Source organism: Varroa destructor, unplaced genomic scaffold, assembly GCF_002443255.2.
Source record: "Varroa destructor unplaced genomic scaffold, Vdes_3.0 BEIS01000004.1, whole genome shotgun sequence".
Lineage (NCBI taxonomy): Eukaryota > Metazoa > Arthropoda > Arachnida > Mesostigmata > Varroidae > Varroa > Varroa destructor.
The window spans coordinates 5151724-5172412 of record NW_019211457.1 but is presented as its reverse complement, the minus strand read 5'-3'; the positions used below and the strand labels follow the sequence as shown (position 1 = coordinate 5172412).

Here is a 20689-nt window from a genome sequence, read left to right as displayed (position 1 = left end):
GCGTCACCATCGATTGTTTACCACCGGTATCTTTTTACACGTACATGTTATTAACCGAACAAGTATCGTTGAGCAGATAATTCAACAAGGACTGGTGTCTTTGTTCGGTCCTACGACCTTATTCTGGCTAGAGTTTTGAGTAATCGCTTGAAACTAAACCTCAAAGTATGGTCTGCTATGGATATATTAGCCAGCTAAAGGCAAGTTGTGTTGAGCTGACTCACCTAAGAGAAACGGTCAGACCAATTTTTCAGCGTAGCATGCTTGCAGTCATCTGATCGAATCGGTCCTACTTATTATACGAACTACTTGGCTAATTTTGGTGGCCTCAGCATGGAACATGGGCATTTATGTCGTATCACATTGACTATTTGTGTACTATGAGTAAGTGCATGAATATTTAGGAATGTTTGAATCTACCTATACACGATGTTAATATACGGTTTCGACTTTGAATGCTATACTCTTATGTACTGTACAGCATTACTAAGAAAACTATATAAATATTGATAGAAAAGCGACGACAAAAAAATTTATATACACACAAGTTACATAACTTGAATATATAATGTGTTATTTACGTGGCGAAGAAAAATTAAAATTAATTAAAAAATGTTTGTCTTATAATGCGCAGTACGCACCTTGTATCTATAGAGTTTTACCTACATAACTGTCGTAAAAGGCTTTACCTTGGAGATTGCGATATCCCGATGTTTCAGATAGAGCCAGCAGGAAAACACACCGACTGTAAATGGGCCGAAGTGCACCCATGGCTGCATGTAGGTCATCGAAAGCATCGCCGTTGTGAAACTAAAAAAAACAAGTGGCAGAGTCAATTTCACCAAATTCGTCGTTAGAAGCAATTGTTCGGAAGAGCTTAATTATCAGATCGGTCAGACCTTTGAAATTTACTACTTACACAGTTTATTTAGTGTTCATTTGCATCTCCGTCTGACCAGGTCAGTTTGTTCAATTTCTCAGTGGAACCAAATCATGTGACCGAAAAATTGTTCAAGAGTCAACACGATCTTCGTCACTACTGGCTCAGCTGTAGGTAAGACAGTGAAGATAGTATAGGAGCTAAAACCGATGAAAAACATTTGACAGCAGTATTTTGCTGATACTGGTTTTAGCGCTTTTTTGCTGAATATCACTATCTAATCACGGACACCAGCTTCTAAACGATCGTAAGAAGCGGTGACGATGAACTGAGGGTTTCTTTATTGCGCTAAGATTTGACCCGGTAGCCTCAAGAGCCCTCTGTACAGATAGGGGTCAATTGCACTATTGCCATAAATCGCCTGTTTGAAGGGGGAATACGGTAAAGGGAATAACCCACATGAACGCCGTTAATGTAAGTGCCATTGTCAACACACTGATCATATGCAACTAATTCTTTTCACGGTAAGAAAAAGTTATCTCTGAACAAGATTGGCACTGGCAATGTACAAAGGGTATTTCGCAACAATCCTCGACGTAAAGGGGACAGTTGAACTCTCGGGCAGGCCTCAACAAACACAACTCATAGGATTTAGTGGTATTTAAAAAAGGGATCTCACTGCCGGCATTCGAAACACGGCGAAGCCGAAATAATAGATATCGACTTCGTTTATCGAAGTGAGTCATATTATTGGAAATTAACGAAGTAAAGGTCCTAGACAGAAAGAAGACTTGCAACTGACTCTTACAGTATAACATATCTGACATGTCCCTGTGATCGCGCGTTTCGAACGTCGTTGCTTGTCAAACTTAAAAGGTACGTAAAATAGCGTGGATATGAAAGCACTTTGATTTCTTGCTGTGCGGGCTTGGCCTTCGGAAGCAATGCTCAAGTAGAATAGTAGCGTGCGAAGAGCAAAAATATTTATTTATAAAGGTTTGCTAAAATGTTTTTTCATGCTAGGCTTCACGCTGTCTCGGATTACGAACGTTCGAGCCTATCGACGACCGGTTCAAAGCAGAAGTCTGAAAGCGGATATATTGTCTTTGTGTATTTCCTTTCCAAACAACGACGAAGGACTATGAAAAAGCCAATTACATTATTCCAATAGGTATTAATTGATAGTTCCCAAAACACGGTACCTACTTGGGGCGAACTCGAAAGGTGAATACCAACCCAAAAAATTAATAAATCTGTGTGAATGTTTTCACTCTATTCCCTAACAATAACAACGTATTTGAATATTCTACTGGTTGTGGGTATTTGATGCCCAATAATAGTACGATTTGAATTTCGACTCACACTTAGTTAAAAGGGTTAATAAGCTTTGCTTAATTCCTAACCTAAGCGCAATCCCTAGCCAAACGTGGCATTGTAGTCCATGTTTAATGGTGAAAAGCTGCTTGTTTTTTTTATCTATGTATCTTTACGTTATGATATTCATTTGAAGGCTACCTTACAACACATCTTTTCTCTTTTAGATTATTCTGGTTGTATGAAAATTATTTTTATTCAAATGATACAGGTGGACAACGTCTTTAGTCATGCTTTAAAATTATATTAAGAAAAAAAATATATCGTAGACAAGTTGGCCTCCTGACCATGTAGTAACCATTCAACGTTGTCATGTAAACTGAATTTCCCGGGTGTCACAGTTTCAAAACACAGCACGCTACTGAAGTGCTGGCGTGCCGCTAGGCCTGGGGATGCCAAAAAAGCGGCAAGGAATAGTTATGACATAATTTATTCACTTAGTGCCCTGCGCTGGGAAAAAAACTCATCCTGTAGTTCCGCTCTAATGGTTACCGCCGTACGGGCTGCTTATAGACAGACCATTGCTTTGATATATGGAAGTGCAGTAGTTTCACAGGAACGCTAAAGTGAGTGTCGGGCAACGGGATCGGTTTAATTTCGACAATTTGAGCAAATTATGCTAATTTGATCAGCGGCAAACTTGAAACATTCAAATTCCATTAGCGTCGCCATCGTAAACACCACTCGCTAGCATCAAAACGAAGGCTATATATGTTACAGAATTAGTTCAAAGCCATACTGTTTTTCTATGATAAATAGCAGATCATTAAATATGCATTAGATGCACATAAAAAACCGACGCGCCCAGCCTGAATATATAACTAGTGCAGATGTTGTGTAATTTGTATTGAAACGTGTTTCTCTACTCTGGTTAAGGCAAAATTTCTTGAAGGCAATATCTCAACAACGGAATATGACCTACTATATAGTAACGATTAATTTTTAATATAAATAAAATAAAAATAAAATATTTAACGAATATGAAATGGTAGCTGTACACTGCGGGTGTATACATGTACAGTTCTGGTTCACACAAATTGACTCGTGTATATATTGCCTCAAAGAAAGTTAAGTAAAACAACAAAAACTTACGTCAGATCTCCAGCGACGTAGAGCGCCGTTGGGTGATACTCATTGACGAAATTCTGGACAACCAAAATTATTATGCCGACTAATGAGATGGCAGCCATAGCCACGAAGCCTCGACGATAGGTTCTGCTTGAGAGACGGTGTGATTATACAACCGAACGAATATATGCATAGAAAAATTAGCCGCATCTACACCACTAACGGTAAACGTTCTTGAGCCACCTCAAAGAACTAAAGAGATGGTTTAACAAATAAGTAACTTGTTGGGTTTAACATGTTGTTGAAGGGCATTACTCTCTATGGAACAATTCATGCGAGAACATCTAAAATTTTATGGAACGACTTGTGCGCGAACATAGCATGGAAGTGATAGTAATAGATTTTTGTCCTGTCTATGTCTGATTTATACATTAATACAACTAAACGCTTTCCTTCTGGGTATAACTCCTACCTAAGTCTTACTTCAGTGAAGAAGTATCCATGTAAACTTTTGCCTATGGAACAATTCGTGTTTTCTAATGCTCTGTTATAGAATTACCGGTTCCTCACAGATTTCCTCTCGACACCTCCGTGCATCTATTCTTACATTTGAAGATTCATAAAACATAGTGGATTTACTGCACGAGCTGCGGACATGCATGTTCGCTAATAAAGCTCATTTCCACTGATTCAAGCATTAACAATGTTACATCACGACGAATTAGCGCATATAAAATGTTGTATGATTGATTAGTTACTGGGTGTTGGATTGGGTAGTAACGTATACGTATACTTTTTTTTTATTTGACTGTCGTGTCATATACGTCATTAGCGAAACGTGAAATAACGACCCCTGGTTATCTCAAGCACAGGGCCAACCTTATTTGCCCCTGCGCCGATTAAGTATACTGCACAGTCAGAGTTAAATAGAGTATGAAATTAATCTATTGATTCCATCAGTTGCAAAAATAAGACGTACCCCTCTGATCTGAACGTGTAAAGAACGAGCCCGACGAAGATCAGATATAGCTGCGTATCCACAGAGATGTACCAGAAAGGAACCATACACTAGAATTCACATGAAAATTAGAACCACAGTGTAAAAAGCTGTCAGACAACTAAAGAATGCCATTTTCCTTAAACGAAGTAGGCACAGATGTGTATCTAGTAAATACGTTTATCTATTTTCAACCTTCATTTAGCTGCTTAAATGCATTTTGGACGACTCACCAGCTCATCATGATGTAGAACATTTTGGAAGTTCAGCATAAGCAATAACCAATGATCACGGCATTTCTGAAGCTCCTTACCAATGAACTCTTGCCATATTGGCCCGTCTCCTACCTAGAAAACGGATATGACAATTAACCTATGTTCTGTATACGATTAGTGTTTATGAAATCATACCATAATTAGTCCGTGGAACCTGCTTTTTTGAGGCTTTTGTTACCGCAATATTTAAATGCGTTATGCATTTATAGGATTACTTACCGCTCTAGATAAGTAAATGCGTTTATAGAAAAAAATGAGCATCTAAGGTACAACTACAAGTTGATTAGCTTTACGGAAAGGTCTGTTTTACCGGACAGGTATCAACGTATTATGCCTTCAGCGCTTTTCAAAGCTCCAACAATTATTAAACTGCGGAAGGCTTAATAGGCACCTGTTGTCCGGTCAGGCAACTATTAGAAACATCGAAAAAAAGCTGTATAAACTTGAGATACAATCAGCGCTCTAAGGCTTGGTGATAATGTAGAATATACTCTCGAAATGACAGCAGTTGCTGATTTTCAATGTGGTAATAAAATATGTGGTCTCACTTACTTTTGCAATGAGGAACAAAGTTGCAATCGCTACACAGGCCATCGGAATGAGTCGCCACCAGCGAAGTAGATAAAAGAGTGTAATCTGAAAATTCAGAAAAAAAAATGCCTAAATGCTACTACCAGATCTCTTGTATTGGAACTTTAGTAGAAAAATTTTCACATAAGGATACTTGCTGAGGCCTCCACGTGTATATAATCAGTTGTGAATCAGTTTGTACTTCTCCCTCCGGAACATGAAACCTTTACTTGTAGCCTAATTACACTCACACTATTGGTACAGACAATTAAATTGCATGTATATTAAGCTATAGCTGAGTTATATGCTGTTTAATTATCTACTCCGTAGTAATCGTTGGCTCCTTAATTCTTTGTAAGTATCGGGTAGTTATGTATGTATAGAGTATTTCAATGAATCCCTCATTGCTTCATCGAACAGCATACTAGTATAATTCCGTATCAGACATATTTGGAAATTATATATACATCTTGTAACGGTTACCAGGGCCTCATTTTTATTTCTTTTTTTTTAAAGTAAAAACATTTTCGCTCCTAAATCTATAATAAAATTCATCAGTATTGTGACACGTACACCAAAAGCTAACAACGCTGACCAACCGCCAATTCGAAAGTACATACATATCTCCTATATATATATATATATATATATATATTTACACCATGCAGGAGACAATGAACCTATTACTTTTCCAACAAATGCAAAATCATGAGTGACTTTTACAGAATCAGTTGAGATCTATCTGAGAGACAGGAAAAATCATGATAAATGCAAAGTTGTTCACTCTAATAAACCCGGGTGGATTTAGCACGGTGTTATGCCATATATATAAAGTCAGCCTTCCATTTTTGTGTTAAGGTCGCCTTTAATTACTATTGTAAATACAGCAGATGATGGTGATCTCGCTAAAAGATTAGAAGCGTATTGTCTCCTAACATAAAGCGTTTAAATTAAGGACACATACTTTCCAATTTATTTTTACCAGTTTATCATATGTATATATGTTGCATCGAACGAATGAGACACGAATTTTCACGAACGAAGCAGACGTTTTCGTGATGTGGGAAAAAGAAAAGACCTTAGCTGTCTTGTTTACGTTCGCGTGACCACAAGATGTAGCTGAGCGGAAATCCTTCGATAGAAAAAAAAAGCAGATGACAACGGACAAATATAGGCTAAGAGTCTAGAAGCAGGGGCAAACGCAAAAAGGAATATTCATTCATCGCAGATGTTAGCAGAGATTAGCATTGCGTATAACTGCTTTTGTGACCACTTGCCTATTACTAATCACTCTTCGCGCATTCTGAATAATTTTATGCGCAAGATAACGTGAGTAATAATTTTGCTGTGTCTAGTTTCATTGTACCCGGGCTTCGATAGAGCACCTATTGAACACCTACACAATACCGAAAAACTGCCAGTACGAGAGCTTAAATATACTCTGTGTCACGCAACGTTAAATAGAGGTGTCGATGCATTATTTGACATGCGTAGATGCTGATGAGGCTTGGTAGGCATATAGAAATTTGTAGATAAGTGGAGCTGAAAACAATCTTAGGGGCCAGTGATCGACTTGGCGCTTATGTCCGACGCGGGGACATGATGCTTAATAACTGTAGTTCTTAGCTTCTATTTTTAAACGGACCAGCTGGCAAAAAGAAGGACACTTAAAACTTCTTTTCCCTTGAGTTGTCAACGTATACTTTTCACAACCGTAAATGTCAAATGCCCGCCTACACCACTACAGTTTAATTGTGAACAAATAGCGCCACATACCATCATCACTGCAATAATGATAAAGGACATTAATGACTATGTTACCTTTTGTGTGTGGGTAGCGGAAAAAAAAAACCAAAGAGGAAGATTGGCGTACATTTAAAAAAACTTTTTGATTGATTGCTTAGATCAGATGGCTGTGGATATTAAATTAGCCATAAGCCGGCCAGCTAAAGTTCACATCAGTAAAACGAACACAAAGGAAAGCCTTGAGATAAACGATCTTTCCAAGATGCTGTTGTGTAGTTACCGAAATAGTATGTAAATAGCCAACTTGGACATTAGGAGATCATTAGATTGCCGTGACAGCGAACCAACAAGATACACGGGTGCTTAACTTAAACATTCGCTAAATCGCCAATGCCTGATTACAGTCTCTTACAAACCCCTATTATCTATGTATTTATCTAAATGAAAGAAAGTAAAAAGCAGTAAAAAGAGACATATAGTTCAGTGCTTGTGCGTACCGCAAATCAAGCTGAGATAACAGAGATTAATCAGCGCTTACAATCGTCTTACCATTTACAGCTGCTGGTTTCCATCCATACTCTTTATAGCTAACCGCAATGTAGTCTATGAGATAGACGAATCGGTCAACAAAGAAAGGCAACACCGGCTACGCTGTTGAAATGACATGAGTTGCGACTCCGCTATATTACTATTAATACAATAGACTGCAGTTTGAGTATATTGGAGTCCTTATGGAGTAAATGTACTCCTGCAGGTGGCAGCTATTAATACACAGTAGTAGATTAGCGGAAGATTAGGCGGTCTCAACGGCATCTGCAGCATGGCCAGCAAATCGAAGGAAACCCCAGGGCAAACAATTGACGGCTAGCGGTAAATGGCGAATTAAACAAAAGCATTGGGGAATAGAGACCACTGGGTAGAACAGATGGCACCGAAACAACCGGGAACTAGAAAAATAATGCTAAAGCTGTTTTAAGTTGTAAGAAAGTTCGCATCATCGTCGCCGATCCGGTCATTCCAATAATTTCTGTTGGCCTCGGGCTAGAAGATTTGTACTGCTTGAAAGCTGCTAAGTTATGATAAGGTGATAGCGGTTGAGGTGAGACTGCTATTGACGATTATTGTGTGAAGATGTTTAGATATGTATGGTCGCGTTCGGCAGACTGTAAATAACAATGACACGCCAAAACGTCGACAATGACCCATTTCAAGTTAATTCGTAAAAAAAAGACGAAAAAGTCGATAAAACGGAGAGAAAAAAAATCTATAAAATTGACGTTGTTTATCGAACACATAGATATTCCACCGAATAACGTTTACATATAGAAGCTTTGATGAGAACCAAATGTGATGGATGATGGAAGAGCACTAGAGACTCTGTTTCACATGGACGTTGTTTAAGTGCTGCTATTTTAGTGTTAACATATGCAGAAAAAAGGATATATTATATCTATGTACTAGAAGCGATAACGAGGAAGACCTCGAAAAGATAAAAGTAAATGACTTTTAGATACGATTTAATCTAAATGAATATTTCCAGTTTTATGTCCGACATTTGCATTAAGCGTTGCTTCAGCGTGAGATTAATGTTCTACCCGGTTTACAACGTAAACCATACAGCTGACCGCTGCATCATTATAAAGACATGTTCGACTGACCTTAACAGGCGGCTGCAGTTTCTAGGTTACCTAGGGATTCCTAAAAGGTTTGTTGCGTTAAACCAAACCAGCAAATTTTACCTAGAACATTTTCTATGGCGCAGACCTTAACAGCGGTGACCGCTAGAAAACAACAAAGGCTACAAGAAAAATGTCAGGATCCTTTTAAAATATATGTGTTAAGGCCGAGCAGTGGCGTTTTAGGACCGATAGCGGTGAATTAAAATAGGCCACGATGAAACACGATAGCTTTCATGGTGCCGTAAGCTATTTGCACAATCACGACTATGGCAAGTGTAAATAGAAGATCCGGTACGTTTTAGATATTTTTGTTTGTTACATATGGGGTCACAAGAACCGTGTTAAAAGCGTCACGTCTTTACAAGCCTTTTTGAACTTTTATTACTATTACTTAAATTGATGTTTTTACGTTAATGAGCCTTATTATTTAAAATATGCATAGTTCCTTCAAAGTCATCTGTGCCGTCGCAGATGACGAGATATTACCAAGAGTGTTGACCGTTCTATGTTTCGCCACAAACCTAAATTGAAATCAACCATTTTCTAATTATGGTTATAAAATCACTTCGCTATCGTATTCCCCGTTTTACCGACCACTTGTCCGATGTTGAAATATCGGACGCTGGCTGATCAAGCAGTCCGATCGAACATTTATTTCGTTGAGCAGCACATCTGTGTATCTTATGCTTATCAAGATGCCGATCTATCTCAGCCACTCCAATGCTATTAAACTTATTTGAAATGTCAGCTTTTGGTCGCCGAAACCAAATGACCTTTTAGCGTTGTTAATCCATTATTACTATTAATGAGACGTCCCTGCTATATTCTTTTTCTTCACCCACAACCAAACTTCGCAGTGCGAGTCGCGCGTAGTTTTCGGGATTTTTCCACATATTTCTTGTAATAAATCAGACGTACACGTAAATTTAAAGCACGTATCCCATAAGCCAACGCATACAAAGCAAGAAAACGATCGCATCATATAAAGGGGAAAACTGTTTTATCGACGTAATATTTTACCTCGAAATGCATATATCCGGCTACTCGATGCACGACACACTGAGGTATAGCTGAATTTTTTGTTTGTCCTTTCGATCCGTGTCCTATCTACGTACATACGGTGGCTTCTATCGAAGCGGATCCAGCCAGCAAGAATTTGTTCGTCGTTGATGCATTCCATTGATGACTAGAAACAGTCTAGCTTAAGTATCTTCATTTTTCATTCTATACACACGCATTGCACGCTGAAAAAGCCATGTACGCCTGTAAAACTGACAGCGATCCGTAGGGTCGTCAAGCCGTGGTAGAGTGACAAGGAGCAAAGTTTCCCCATTGCTGATACGCTCCCTGTGATGAAAAGCGCAAAAAAATAAAGAAATTCATTTAAAATCACTTACAGACGGTCAATCGTGAGCAATAAGTAATTGCTTACGTAATGGATCCGCACAAACAATAGCCTCGGTCACATCGAACTACGTCGAGGTGTCTTCTGCGCAGTGGACATAACAAGCTGTGCGTCGTGTGCACACCTAGAACACTATGATAAAGCCGCGTAATCGTATCCACGCTGATGATTTATAACGGTCACAGAAATAGTTACAAAGTTATAAACGGTACCTATTGTTTACGAGAAGACCCATTAGAATTTTGGATATATCCGAAAGCTACGGCTCGCTGAGGGCAGTTGTGGCACACGTATAATACAAGCACGATTATTATTATTAATTCCATAATTAGTGCTAACGGTGTACGTAGTTTTTTTGTCGTTGCCCTAGCGCGAAATGTGCCTAACGCGCTTGGTATACAGCGGCATTTCGTTCGTACCAATAGACTCATAATTAACAAATAATCACAAATTTGTATGAATCGGTAGTAACTTCGTATGACTATGATTAAAAGCCCTAAGTATCACACAGATGAACTGAATATTCTTAAAAATACCGTGTCTTGTTTTTAGCTAAATAATCCCAGTATATCCAAATCACACTGGAATGAATTCAACTAACTTGAAAAATTGTAACAACTTTAGCGCTGGCATTAATTCTATAGGAGCTACGCCTAGAACGGTAGGCGAAGCCTTTGGGTTAACATTGTCGCTATGATATTCGACCGTGCCGCTAGTAAAATAGACAACGTCTCCTGTTTTTAGACCTAATTAAATGGTAAGCATTTGGTCGTATCAGCTGTGACGCGGCGAAAGCTGTAACTTTGACAAACAAACGAAGCTCTAATTTTCACATATTATGGCTATTGCCAGTTGCCTCTTGGATTTCAATACCTTGGCCCTTTTCGTTTGTATGCCGCTGCATAGTGTGATAGGTCCATAAGGATCCGCCATTCACAGCAGATTCGCGTTATTTTTTTCTATTACTTATATGTTGTGGCTGAACATTGGGATAGCTCTGCACAGCCACCCTGATGATTTTGTTTGACTGGATTATTTGACAATTAGAATCATATATAAGGCAAATGATTTGGAAGCAGACTAATAACTGTTGTAACAAATACTAATAAAAACTAAGAACTTCAAAATTATAGTAGCAACTACATAATGCATGCCATTAGCTAAAATTACCCCACTAACCCCAACTACCATTTCTATTATGCTATTAATAGGGTGGTTATAGTTTTTGTTTTATTACTTTATTGTAAACGATTTAACTTTATATGTGGGAATTAGGCATGAAGCGTCATCGAATGCTCAAACGTACCGTACAATTTTCCTGTAAAAGTTGATTCATTATACTTTTACTATATTGACGTCCCTTTAAAATTCTTATCTAATGAATTGTGCACATAAAGTAGTTACATTACGGTGACGTGCAGTGGACGACCACTATGACAGATTACAGGACCTTATCTTTCCCATCGACCTGCTCTAACGGTTCTCACAACGACAAGCACGCGCGTGTGTTACGTCGTCAAACAGTAGATAAAGCGCATCGTTCTTTTTCGTAGATTAGGATATCTCATACTTTTCAGTACGTGCCACTCTGCACGTAAAGCCAAAATGAAAGTTTTGGCGCAGAAAGACTAATGGATTGCCACATAGCCCTAAGATTAGCAATCGATGTGAGTGTAGCTACGAAAACGTAGCAGTCGATGAATTGCATCATATATACATGTGTTGTTCCATTTCTTATTTACTGCGTATTATTAAATATTTTTTCAACCTCTAATTAAACAATACCGACGTTACGATTACTCGTACGAACAGGCGATACGATTTCGCCTGACATTAATAGGACAATACGTTATAGGCTCGAAATATATATATCGAATTCTACCGTTTCTCTATCGGCTTTTTTTCCCGGTAATACTGGTGCGTTCTGCGGTTACTTCCATTCCTTTTCGTAATAGCGGTTCATGACGCGTTCATGCTTTTTCCTTGACGAAGTTCGTACTTCACTAACATTTGGAATGGGACTGCGCGCCTTCCGTCGCATCCCTGAGACGCAGCCCCGAAGATGAGTTGTTAGCTCGGTAATTGTTTCATGCCTTCGACCGTAGTAATGAAGTTTACTACAATAATCGGATCAACGACGTCACCTGAAGAAATAGTCTATTTATGTTAACTAAAGGAACCGATAACAACTACCGGTTATCACTATAATTCGTTGGCTTTTACCCTTGGCACGGCATGGGTAATAAGCGACCGATACGCGATTAGAATCATTAAATCCTTAACGCTCTCCTCTCCTTATTAGCGCTGCTAGCGAGGTCAAATACGACACGGGAGATACTCCTGGCTGTTGACACACCTTGTTTCGTGCGCTTCAACATGCTTTCGGCACACGTCAGTATTGGATAGGTAGCTGGATCTATTGCAAATAAGTACTATCTGCGCATGTAGAAATTCGTTACATTTATCGAATTTGCGGCCTTCTTCGCAATCTGTCCTATTGGGTTGGATGTGTGCCTGTCCCACGTGACACGCCAAAGAATTATAGCAATAAACAATATATGAACGTAGGAACAAAGACCGAAATAGGCCTTATAGGTGGTAGCATGTAGTTGAACGTGGATGGCAAAGAATGAAAAGATTACACGGGTAATAATCACCAGATACAATGAGACTCATCACGGAAAATCGGCCTGAATATCAGCAAATAGCACGAATCGGTAGAGGTTTTCGTAGTTATGATGCGCGACGTGTGTATGCGCTCATTGTCACTCGTGACGAATGAAACCCAATGGTGCGCCAATATGAATCAATTTAATTAGTTGTCATTGTGATTTTGTTACTGTCGTTTTTATCAATGATGTTTCTATTTCTAAGTGTTCCCTGTTTCCATGCAACCAAATGTGCGACTACGTGGATGGTAAGCATTGCGCTCATATGCAGCACAAGAATGAATCTGATTGGTTTTGTAGTGTTCCGTCAGACCGTATTTATGTAGATATAGCGTGTGGGGAACTCCATATAAACGCATTTTGAATAATTATAATTTTAGTTTTTAGTAACATGTAAATATTTGAACTGCAGGACAAATTGTATAGCTTTTTCTTTTACCGCAGATGTTCCCCGAACGATTGCCGTTCTAATCAATACCTTGCTGATAATGGCAAGTTATTGACTTGCTGCTCGCATCTCTTGAACTTTTAAAATGCCTAGTATCGGCAGTTTCCTCGTATCATCGGTAAGAGATCTCTATACGAAAAATATCATGGCGTTAGGTTTGAACAACTGAAAATGCGGAAGAATTATAAGCTGTTTTTGGGACTATCATGAATCGGGGCAAGCTACCGACTCGACATGTCACAGTGCTTCAACAATTAGTGTGTACTAATGACAAGTAAATTAAAATAAGATCGTGCTTCCTTGAAACATTATCGATAATTAGGTAATACAAATGCGACCACACATAAGTATTGCAGCATGGCAGACACCGTACGAAACACACAGGCGTTTACTGTTACTTCAAGATGGATGACTATATATATAATAGCTAACCTATTTAATTTATCAGCTGTAATGTCGCTGCAAAGAGACGCTTAAGGTAGATTTAGGAACAGTCAACAACAAATAATTGAATACACTGTTGATAGGTTATTTAAAAACATGTACGACCGAGGGCTATCTGCCCAAACAGATGTCAAACTTTCCTTCGGCCCCGTCCAACAAACATCCGAGCTCGAACAAATGACAAAGCTCACACAATGACCCCTAAGCCAAGTCAAACCATTAGCTATAGGTATCCAACGTAATCCCAGAACATGATAGCAGCGAATATCAGTGTCGTTTGCTCCTGTTATTGTTATTTCTGTTGTTGTTCTCTGCGGCTCTGTGGTCAGAGCCATTATTATTGCTACAATAACTTGCGCGTTTTTCGCTACTGCTAAGCGAAGCTGGTAACAATACCTTCGAACGAATCGCCTGACAGGTGGCGATTCATCGTGAGCGCAGCATATTTAATGCTTCCTGCGACACTGAGAGTCCGAAACTAAGATCGTTGTCGGCTCTGTGCTAACGGCGGTAGTAGTACGAATAGAACAGTGTTTGTAGGGTAATATGGCGTAACCGTTGATGCTTATCGTATCAGGATATGATTGATTAGGGCGTTAAGTTTTTATTAGATACGTAGGTTAGCACACGTAGAAGATCGTAGATAATCAAGCAGTTTCATGATTATTTAACTTTGTTTATCATACTGTTGCTACCTGTGTTAATTATTGTGAGATTTGGTAAAACTTGTTTGTTAACTTCTCTTTTGGCAAATGTAAATTTATTAACTATCAACGGCGAATGCTATGATAATGTGAGGCTGGCTCTGGCATTTCTGCCAGAAGTTGAGAAGATATCCTAATTAATAAATGATATGGTGTCGTAAGCTATAGAGGAAACGACAACAGTGCATAAACCCAGCGCGATGGTCGCTGGGTTTTCAGATCAGTAGACATCTAAATGCATGGTCCTTATTGATTAATCAATAAGTATTTACTATAGAAAAAAATAGAGAAAGGGTGACTGACGCCGCTCGCGTACGACTCGGGATGACGGCAAATGACAGCATGTGAATGATGAAGGACGGTGCCGTGATGGCTATTTGAGGATGCGAATTCTGTATCTGAATGCTGTTCTCACGATAAGGATGAATTAGCGGTGTCTAAGTTAACAACTTAATTTCTTGTAATTTACAGTGATCGACGCGTCCGCAAAGCTGGCCCCTGGCCTCATTGAGGGTTCGCTTACTGAGTTTGGAAATTACTATGAATGTCTCAAGGTAAGATGGTTGGAAGAACGGAATTCTAATTATTACAGAAAAAAAAGCCGTTTCAAGCGCTATAATATACTAGCGGTTTGAGAGACCTGTTGTTTCCGCGAAGTCGACGTAGTGAAAATATAGTAAATGCATTTTTTTTTTATCCATATCAATCACATTTATCGTGTATTGCATGTCATTGGCTCGGCTTCTGCCTAGCGACTTGTGTGATGAAACGGAGACTATAAACTAGTCTTATTGTTTAAAAAGCTTTTCAGTATTTTCATCCTAAGAATCAGCCACTGTTTTGGAAAGGAGGGAATATACTGAAGTTAACAGCGGATGTAACACGCCATTCACGTCAGAACATTTAAATCTTTACTGCGTCTGTTATTTAGGTTAGTGTTTTAGACGATTTTGGCGAAAAGGAGTTCTTCCGAGGCAGTTATTGTATGGTGAAGTCGCGACCTCCGTTGCCGGAGCCGAAACCTCGTATCGTTCCAATAGACTTCACTCCCGTGAACATGTCAATCTTCTCCGAAAATTCGGTAATAGAATAAAATAGCCGAGAAATACTTCCGTCAAGGAAAAGCCTTCGTCATGCACTAACATAAAGTATCTATTGGTCACACTTATAATAACAGTTTAATAGTAGTTTCAACCACTTAGTCCGCTTCCTGCTCATCAGAACTGGTAACTGCACTTACCAAAATTCTAGTAAAAATTTTGTTCAAAGTCGATATATGACCGTTTTAAATAAAAAAAAAACAACCTTTTATTAACACATAGTAGAAATCTTATTTAGATTCGCTTGCTTGTTTCGTACGGTCTTTTGTACCCCAATCTATATTTTCGCTAATCTATCGTAATATTGGGTAATGCATATACTGGACAAAAATTTACAATGAAAATACAAAGAATGTACAGCCCTAAAATGTCATTTAGATTTAATTTTTCCAGCTGCCATAGTGTATATGAACTGAAATGGACTCTTTAATCACCCTGCGTATATATATATATATATATACGTATATATATATATACATATATATATACATATATATATGTATGACTAAGTGCAGTTCGAGCTTTTAACAGTTCTTTCTGCAGCGTCTCGCGGTATCTACCACTGTTATAGACCACGAAGCGAGATGCTAAAAAAGCTAGTTTTTATTTCAATAAATTATCTAGATAAGTTGGCTAATTTTAAGCGAAAAACGTACGACCAAATACCATATTAGACGCTAAGCTTCGTTCAACCCGGTCGTCTGTTCATGTATGCGATCTAATCACCTTTTGTCCCTTAAACTTGCTCGCATTGTTTCTATGGTCTGACCCGATTGTCTTGAAATGGGCTAAAAAACGTAATATTACGTACTTTACCCCATTTCAATTGCCCTGTTGCGTAGCATATGTTTATGCAGCATTGTGTGTGATCTGAAGTTATGTTATTAAGGATGTTCTTTTTGTTTTTTTTTTATCTAGAGCTCTGTCTAGGGGATTGTTTATGTAATGTATTGGCGGATCAGTCGTCGGATTTAGGTGTTCTTCTCGATGGATCAAGACTGATACCCTATACGCTGATTTATGTTGTCGATACGTGGTAAAATAGTTTAGACAGTTACGTTAAGGTACTGAATAGTTACAATAAAATTGCAATAATTTATTAGGTTTAGATTGCATGATGTGTTGCATTGGGTTCTTCCAAATATTCTGTAGATTGTATCGAATACGCTGCCCTCGTCACAAATTTTGCCAGGAAAATAGGCACCATTTTGGACAATAACGCTTATCGTACGGATTAGTGTACCCTACATAAAGATTTAGCTCAGGGCGGTCTTTAAGCATTTACGTAAACCTACAGCGCGTTTGATTCTTTTGTACGATCACCACAAGCGTTGTTTTTTAGTGAATCACAACCCCATTAAGTTCTATGCAACGAGAAGCTTCATGTTTTCGCGGAGCAGTAAAATTAATAGATAGAAGTAATTACTATCCAAGATAATCATGTACATTTGAATATTTTATGCACGGCTATCTGTTTATGCCGTGGTGCTTTTTTGAAATGGGTTAATGGCTTACGATGTACAACAAAAATGGTACCTATGGATATCGCCTGTGAAATTGGGCTACAAACAGTTGTTAGCTAACGAGCTGATTAATTGTATATATATATATCTAAATGAATGAATACTATATACCATGCTATCTTGGTCGTTTAAAAGTACTATTTTAGTTTATTTTTACCAACTACGTATGACCATATATGTATGTTCTCTTTGAGACTGACTTCTGATACTTTCCATATATCACCTGTAATATATCAGGTCGAATAGTGTTTACATTAAAACATTTATGTATATATGTCTATAGTAAAACATACCACACCAAACCATTACTGAGTGTTGCCGTTTCGACGAAAACCCTTCACCTCGTTTATCTGCGTACCTTTTGCAAGTGTGGTTCCCACGTGCAGCTTTACAACGAACAGGCGTTTTTATTTACGTACAAAAAAAAAACATGGTACTGCCTTTCGAATGGTGCATGCAGTTAGTTTTTAAAGGTGGTACACATACAGATTGATTATTAGGGGATACCACCAATTCACTAACTACACTGAAACCCCATGGATAAATAATTTGTTTCTCAATAACGGTTTCCAATATTTTTCAACCCTATTGATGTTGTAAGTTCTCGGACCTCTTATAAAACGTGTAAACTTTATAGTACTTATACTGTTCTTCTGAAGATGCAAACATCTTATTATTAACAGGTTTACATAGCGAACATTGTCTACAGGACTGTGCTGTACTGTTTCAGCGCATCTTTATAATGAACGCGTATAATATTCACACCCGTTCAGTTTAACTGCAAATAGATAATATCGACTTGAAAAAACCCTCTTTGGATCTCAGCTGGAGATTGAACTACGATATAACATATTTTTTTCAAACCAGTCCCACATTCCGCTGTCGACGCACCAAGATAAAGGATCTTCCGTTTTTGTCCCGTATTAATTTTTGTCAAGTAACGCAACGCTAACTAGATAATGAAAAACCTATTTTTACCAATAATTCAGACTTCAGCAAAAACCGACAAGTTTGGTGCCACCGCTTATAAAATCATTAGCTGTTATTATGATATTACACCGATTGATGTAACTTAACGACAAGAAGTTTCTCAAAAAATTGGCTAGCATGTTCTGTTATTGAACTGTGTTTTCGCAAAGATTTTTTTTCCTAAACCTAGAGTTAGTTGTTAGAAAAATTATAGAAGGATTTTTCCTTGATTTTTAAGAAGTTACGTGTCGTGGCCCTTCTATTCTATAGGACTATTAATACAAAAGACCTCGATATTGGTCAATACGACTGCAGATTACCGTAACGGCTATTGTATAGCATTAGATTGTCAGGAAAAGAAGATTTTTCTGATGTTGCTTCAACAGGTGGGATACAACAAATGGTTTTTTCTTCAGAAACAATGTTGGTTTATTTCAACTACTTGACTTCCATCATATATTAAGGGTTAAGGATAATTTTTTTTCAGAGGCCATTTGAAGAAATTGCGTCTGTTGAGACAGATTGTGTTCAATCGACCGAACTCGATTTTAGAGCTAAGCTTTTTAAAAAGTTATTTAGGGAAATGAATTGTAGTCGTCGGCATGATCGAACGGTGTTTCTTTGTCCTGTATCCGAAGCATAGAAGTGTTATTTGTTATTCAGACATACAACAATATGGCACACTATTTTGACAACAGGAGTTGATAATGTACAGATTAATTCCTGTCTAAAACAACACTTACGGTTACCCATTTTATTTTTTAGGCATTGCGCGACCTGCTCACGGGTTCAGGAACATTCTATTATACCCAAGCCAGGATGGGTGTTTGTATGCCTTCCACCTGCTCGGTCGAAGACGTCAATGGCATGATCAAGCCATGTAAGTAGTTCATATATTTCGAGCTAAAATTTCTAAAACACCACAAGAACAAATATAATGGACCCGCTTATGATAAATGTGAGTGTAATCCCTGACTAGTTAAATACGCTTAAAGAATTACACTTCTGAAAAATTAAAAAGTTCATAGCCATACTGATTACTCAGTTCGATGCGGTAGACTACCTATGAGAAAACAAATCAGGTGCTGCCATGTGGTCCTATTCGCTTGCTAACAACGCCTGTTTCGTTCTTTCGAGACATCGTTGGCTACCTTAACAATCCAATTTTGATGGAAAGTATACAGACTCAACGTGCTCTGGGTGCCTAACAGGCATCTCTTACAGGTTAGCTGCCACGGCGACTATGAATATAAGACCACCGTTGGTTCGAATTTGAACGTTGCAAAATGGCCTTGAAAATAAAAAAATATCTTGCAGTTTCACGCGTTTGTTGAAGAAACCGCAGATGAGCCCAGCAAGAACTCTTCGCGGTCAAAATTTTTAGTGAGGATGCTATACGAAGTAGTAATATAATAATAGAGGGTGTTTAATAAAAGAAAACGAATATGGCTGTCGTGAGGTTCCCATTTTGTCGAATGCGGATTTGCTATTTGTCGTCTACCAAATCTACCGTAATCACACATGAAGCTTCTTCGCGCGTGTATTTTTCAAATGATTAATTATTTTATCGGCTCTATTACATTTTCTCGATAGTTTTGTTCGCATGAATGGAGGAGCGGAAACACGTACGGGCATCTGTTAGGCGACGTACAGGTAGAGAGAAACCGAGAGAACGTATCGACCCACGACGCTTCGAACAAAAAAGATTGATGAGTGCCAATTTAGTGATAGCGTAGCTTCATTGATAATTACTTATTAGTGCTAAGTATCGATGCGAGTCGTGCCTTCGGCTGCAATAACTCATCCGAGCTAATTGCGTAACCTCAATTACCTTCAGCTAGCGAATTAACTCGGCAACTGTGGAATAACTGTCCTGACCCTATTAAGCTGGCCTGAACCACACAAATAATTAGGACTCTATTAGTTGAAACTCTATGTCTGCATGTCTAAAATAGTTTGATTACGAAGTTTTGTTCAATATTAATTAGTTAGTATTAGGTATTGTACCATGCTTTTCGATGAACATTACAAATGACTGTTTCATCAGCTAATTTTATATACGCTGTTGCTTATTTATTCAAACATTCATCGCGAAATATAAACTTACGCTTTTTTTCTTTTACTTTTACATATAGTAAATCTGACGATATTTGCTCGTTCTATGATCTATCTAGTGTTTGAGGGAATCCACTGGGAGGCCGAAGTTGAATACTGCCGGCAACGGGAGGATCGAAATGATCTTAATGCTGAGGAATGGATTTGCGTGTAAGTACATTTTACGAATCCTATAGAAGCAGTCGAGTAGGTGCTCTTGATGAAGGTTTTCTTGACAGTCTTCAGTTAACACGAAGACTGACACTAAACTGTTTCGTTATTTAGAATTCTGTTACAAACAGGCTAAAACATCGTAGTAGAGTAGAAGAAGAAAACTATATCACACTTCATAAACCAGCGTTACAAGAATTAAGAGCGTCGGACGCACGGACGTCCATTGACTAGCTTGCCAACTCCGTGTACGGACCAACACGTATCTAGCTGTGGAATGCTATTGCCAATTGACTGAAGATAGTTTGTCACACAGGCTGTGCAAAGGGTTACGGAATATTATGGGAGATTAACGGATATTTTCAGTTAGTATTCATAATACGTGTTTTCGCAACTAATAGCGATTATTTTCAAAGGACCGCAACAGAAATTTTAGAAAAATATATTGTTCAGGAGATCAAATTCTGATTCAAAATTACAACGACGATCCGCGAACTTTTACATCGTCCCCTGAAATAGATCTATTTTGATTATTTCTCCTCGTTTTTATGCCAAACTGAACGGACAGTTATC

The 20689-nt window shown here is 38.3% G+C and overlaps 2 protein-coding genes and 1 long non-coding RNA gene across 9 annotated transcripts in view; 1 reads left to right on the top strand and 2 right to left on the bottom strand.

Annotated features, from left to right (window-relative positions):
- LOC111249143 (nose resistant to fluoxetine protein 6-like) overlaps nt 1-20689 on the bottom strand; it is a 119219-nt gene that overhangs the window by 10397 nt on the left and 88133 nt on the right. For all 6 annotated transcript variants that reach the window (XM_086986009.1, XM_022802597.2, XM_086986010.1 and 3 more), the window contains 5 exons: nt 5147-5230; nt 4553-4666; nt 4302-4390; nt 3347-3469; nt 690-810 (listed from right to left, as the gene is read on the bottom strand). In XM_086986009.1, coding sequence (XP_086842135.1) covers nt 690-810; nt 3347-3469; nt 4302-4390; nt 4553-4666; nt 5147-5230 — 531 coding nt within the window. The remainder of the gene's footprint in view (nt 1-689; nt 811-3346; nt 3470-4301; nt 4391-4552; nt 4667-5146; nt 5231-20689) is intronic.
- LOC147755766 (uncharacterized) lies at nt 6115-10192 on the bottom strand. 2 transcript variants are annotated; one of them, XR_015325646.1, is made up of 3 exons: nt 9610-10159; nt 7460-8073; nt 6115-6296 (listed from the first exon to the last, which is right to left on the bottom strand). It is a non-coding gene; the product is annotated as an uncharacterized LOC147755766 (long non-coding RNA). The 2 variants fall into 2 exon arrangements; XR_015325645.1 differs by having other exon boundaries at nt 6115-8073; nt 9610-10192.
- Nucleotides 12520-20689, top strand: part of LOC147755765 (nose resistant to fluoxetine protein 6-like) — a 10407-nt gene continuing 2237 nt past the window's right edge. Inside the window, exons 1-5 of the mRNA XM_086986504.1 lie at nt 12520-12911; nt 14731-14813; nt 15191-15340; nt 18617-18731; nt 20026-20116. Of these exons, the coding sequence (XP_086842630.1) occupies nt 12893-12911; nt 14731-14813; nt 15191-15340; nt 18617-18731; nt 20026-20116 (458 nt within the window). The 5' untranslated portion in view covers nt 12520-12892. The remainder of the gene's footprint in view (nt 12912-14730; nt 14814-15190; nt 15341-18616; nt 18732-20025; nt 20117-20689) is intronic.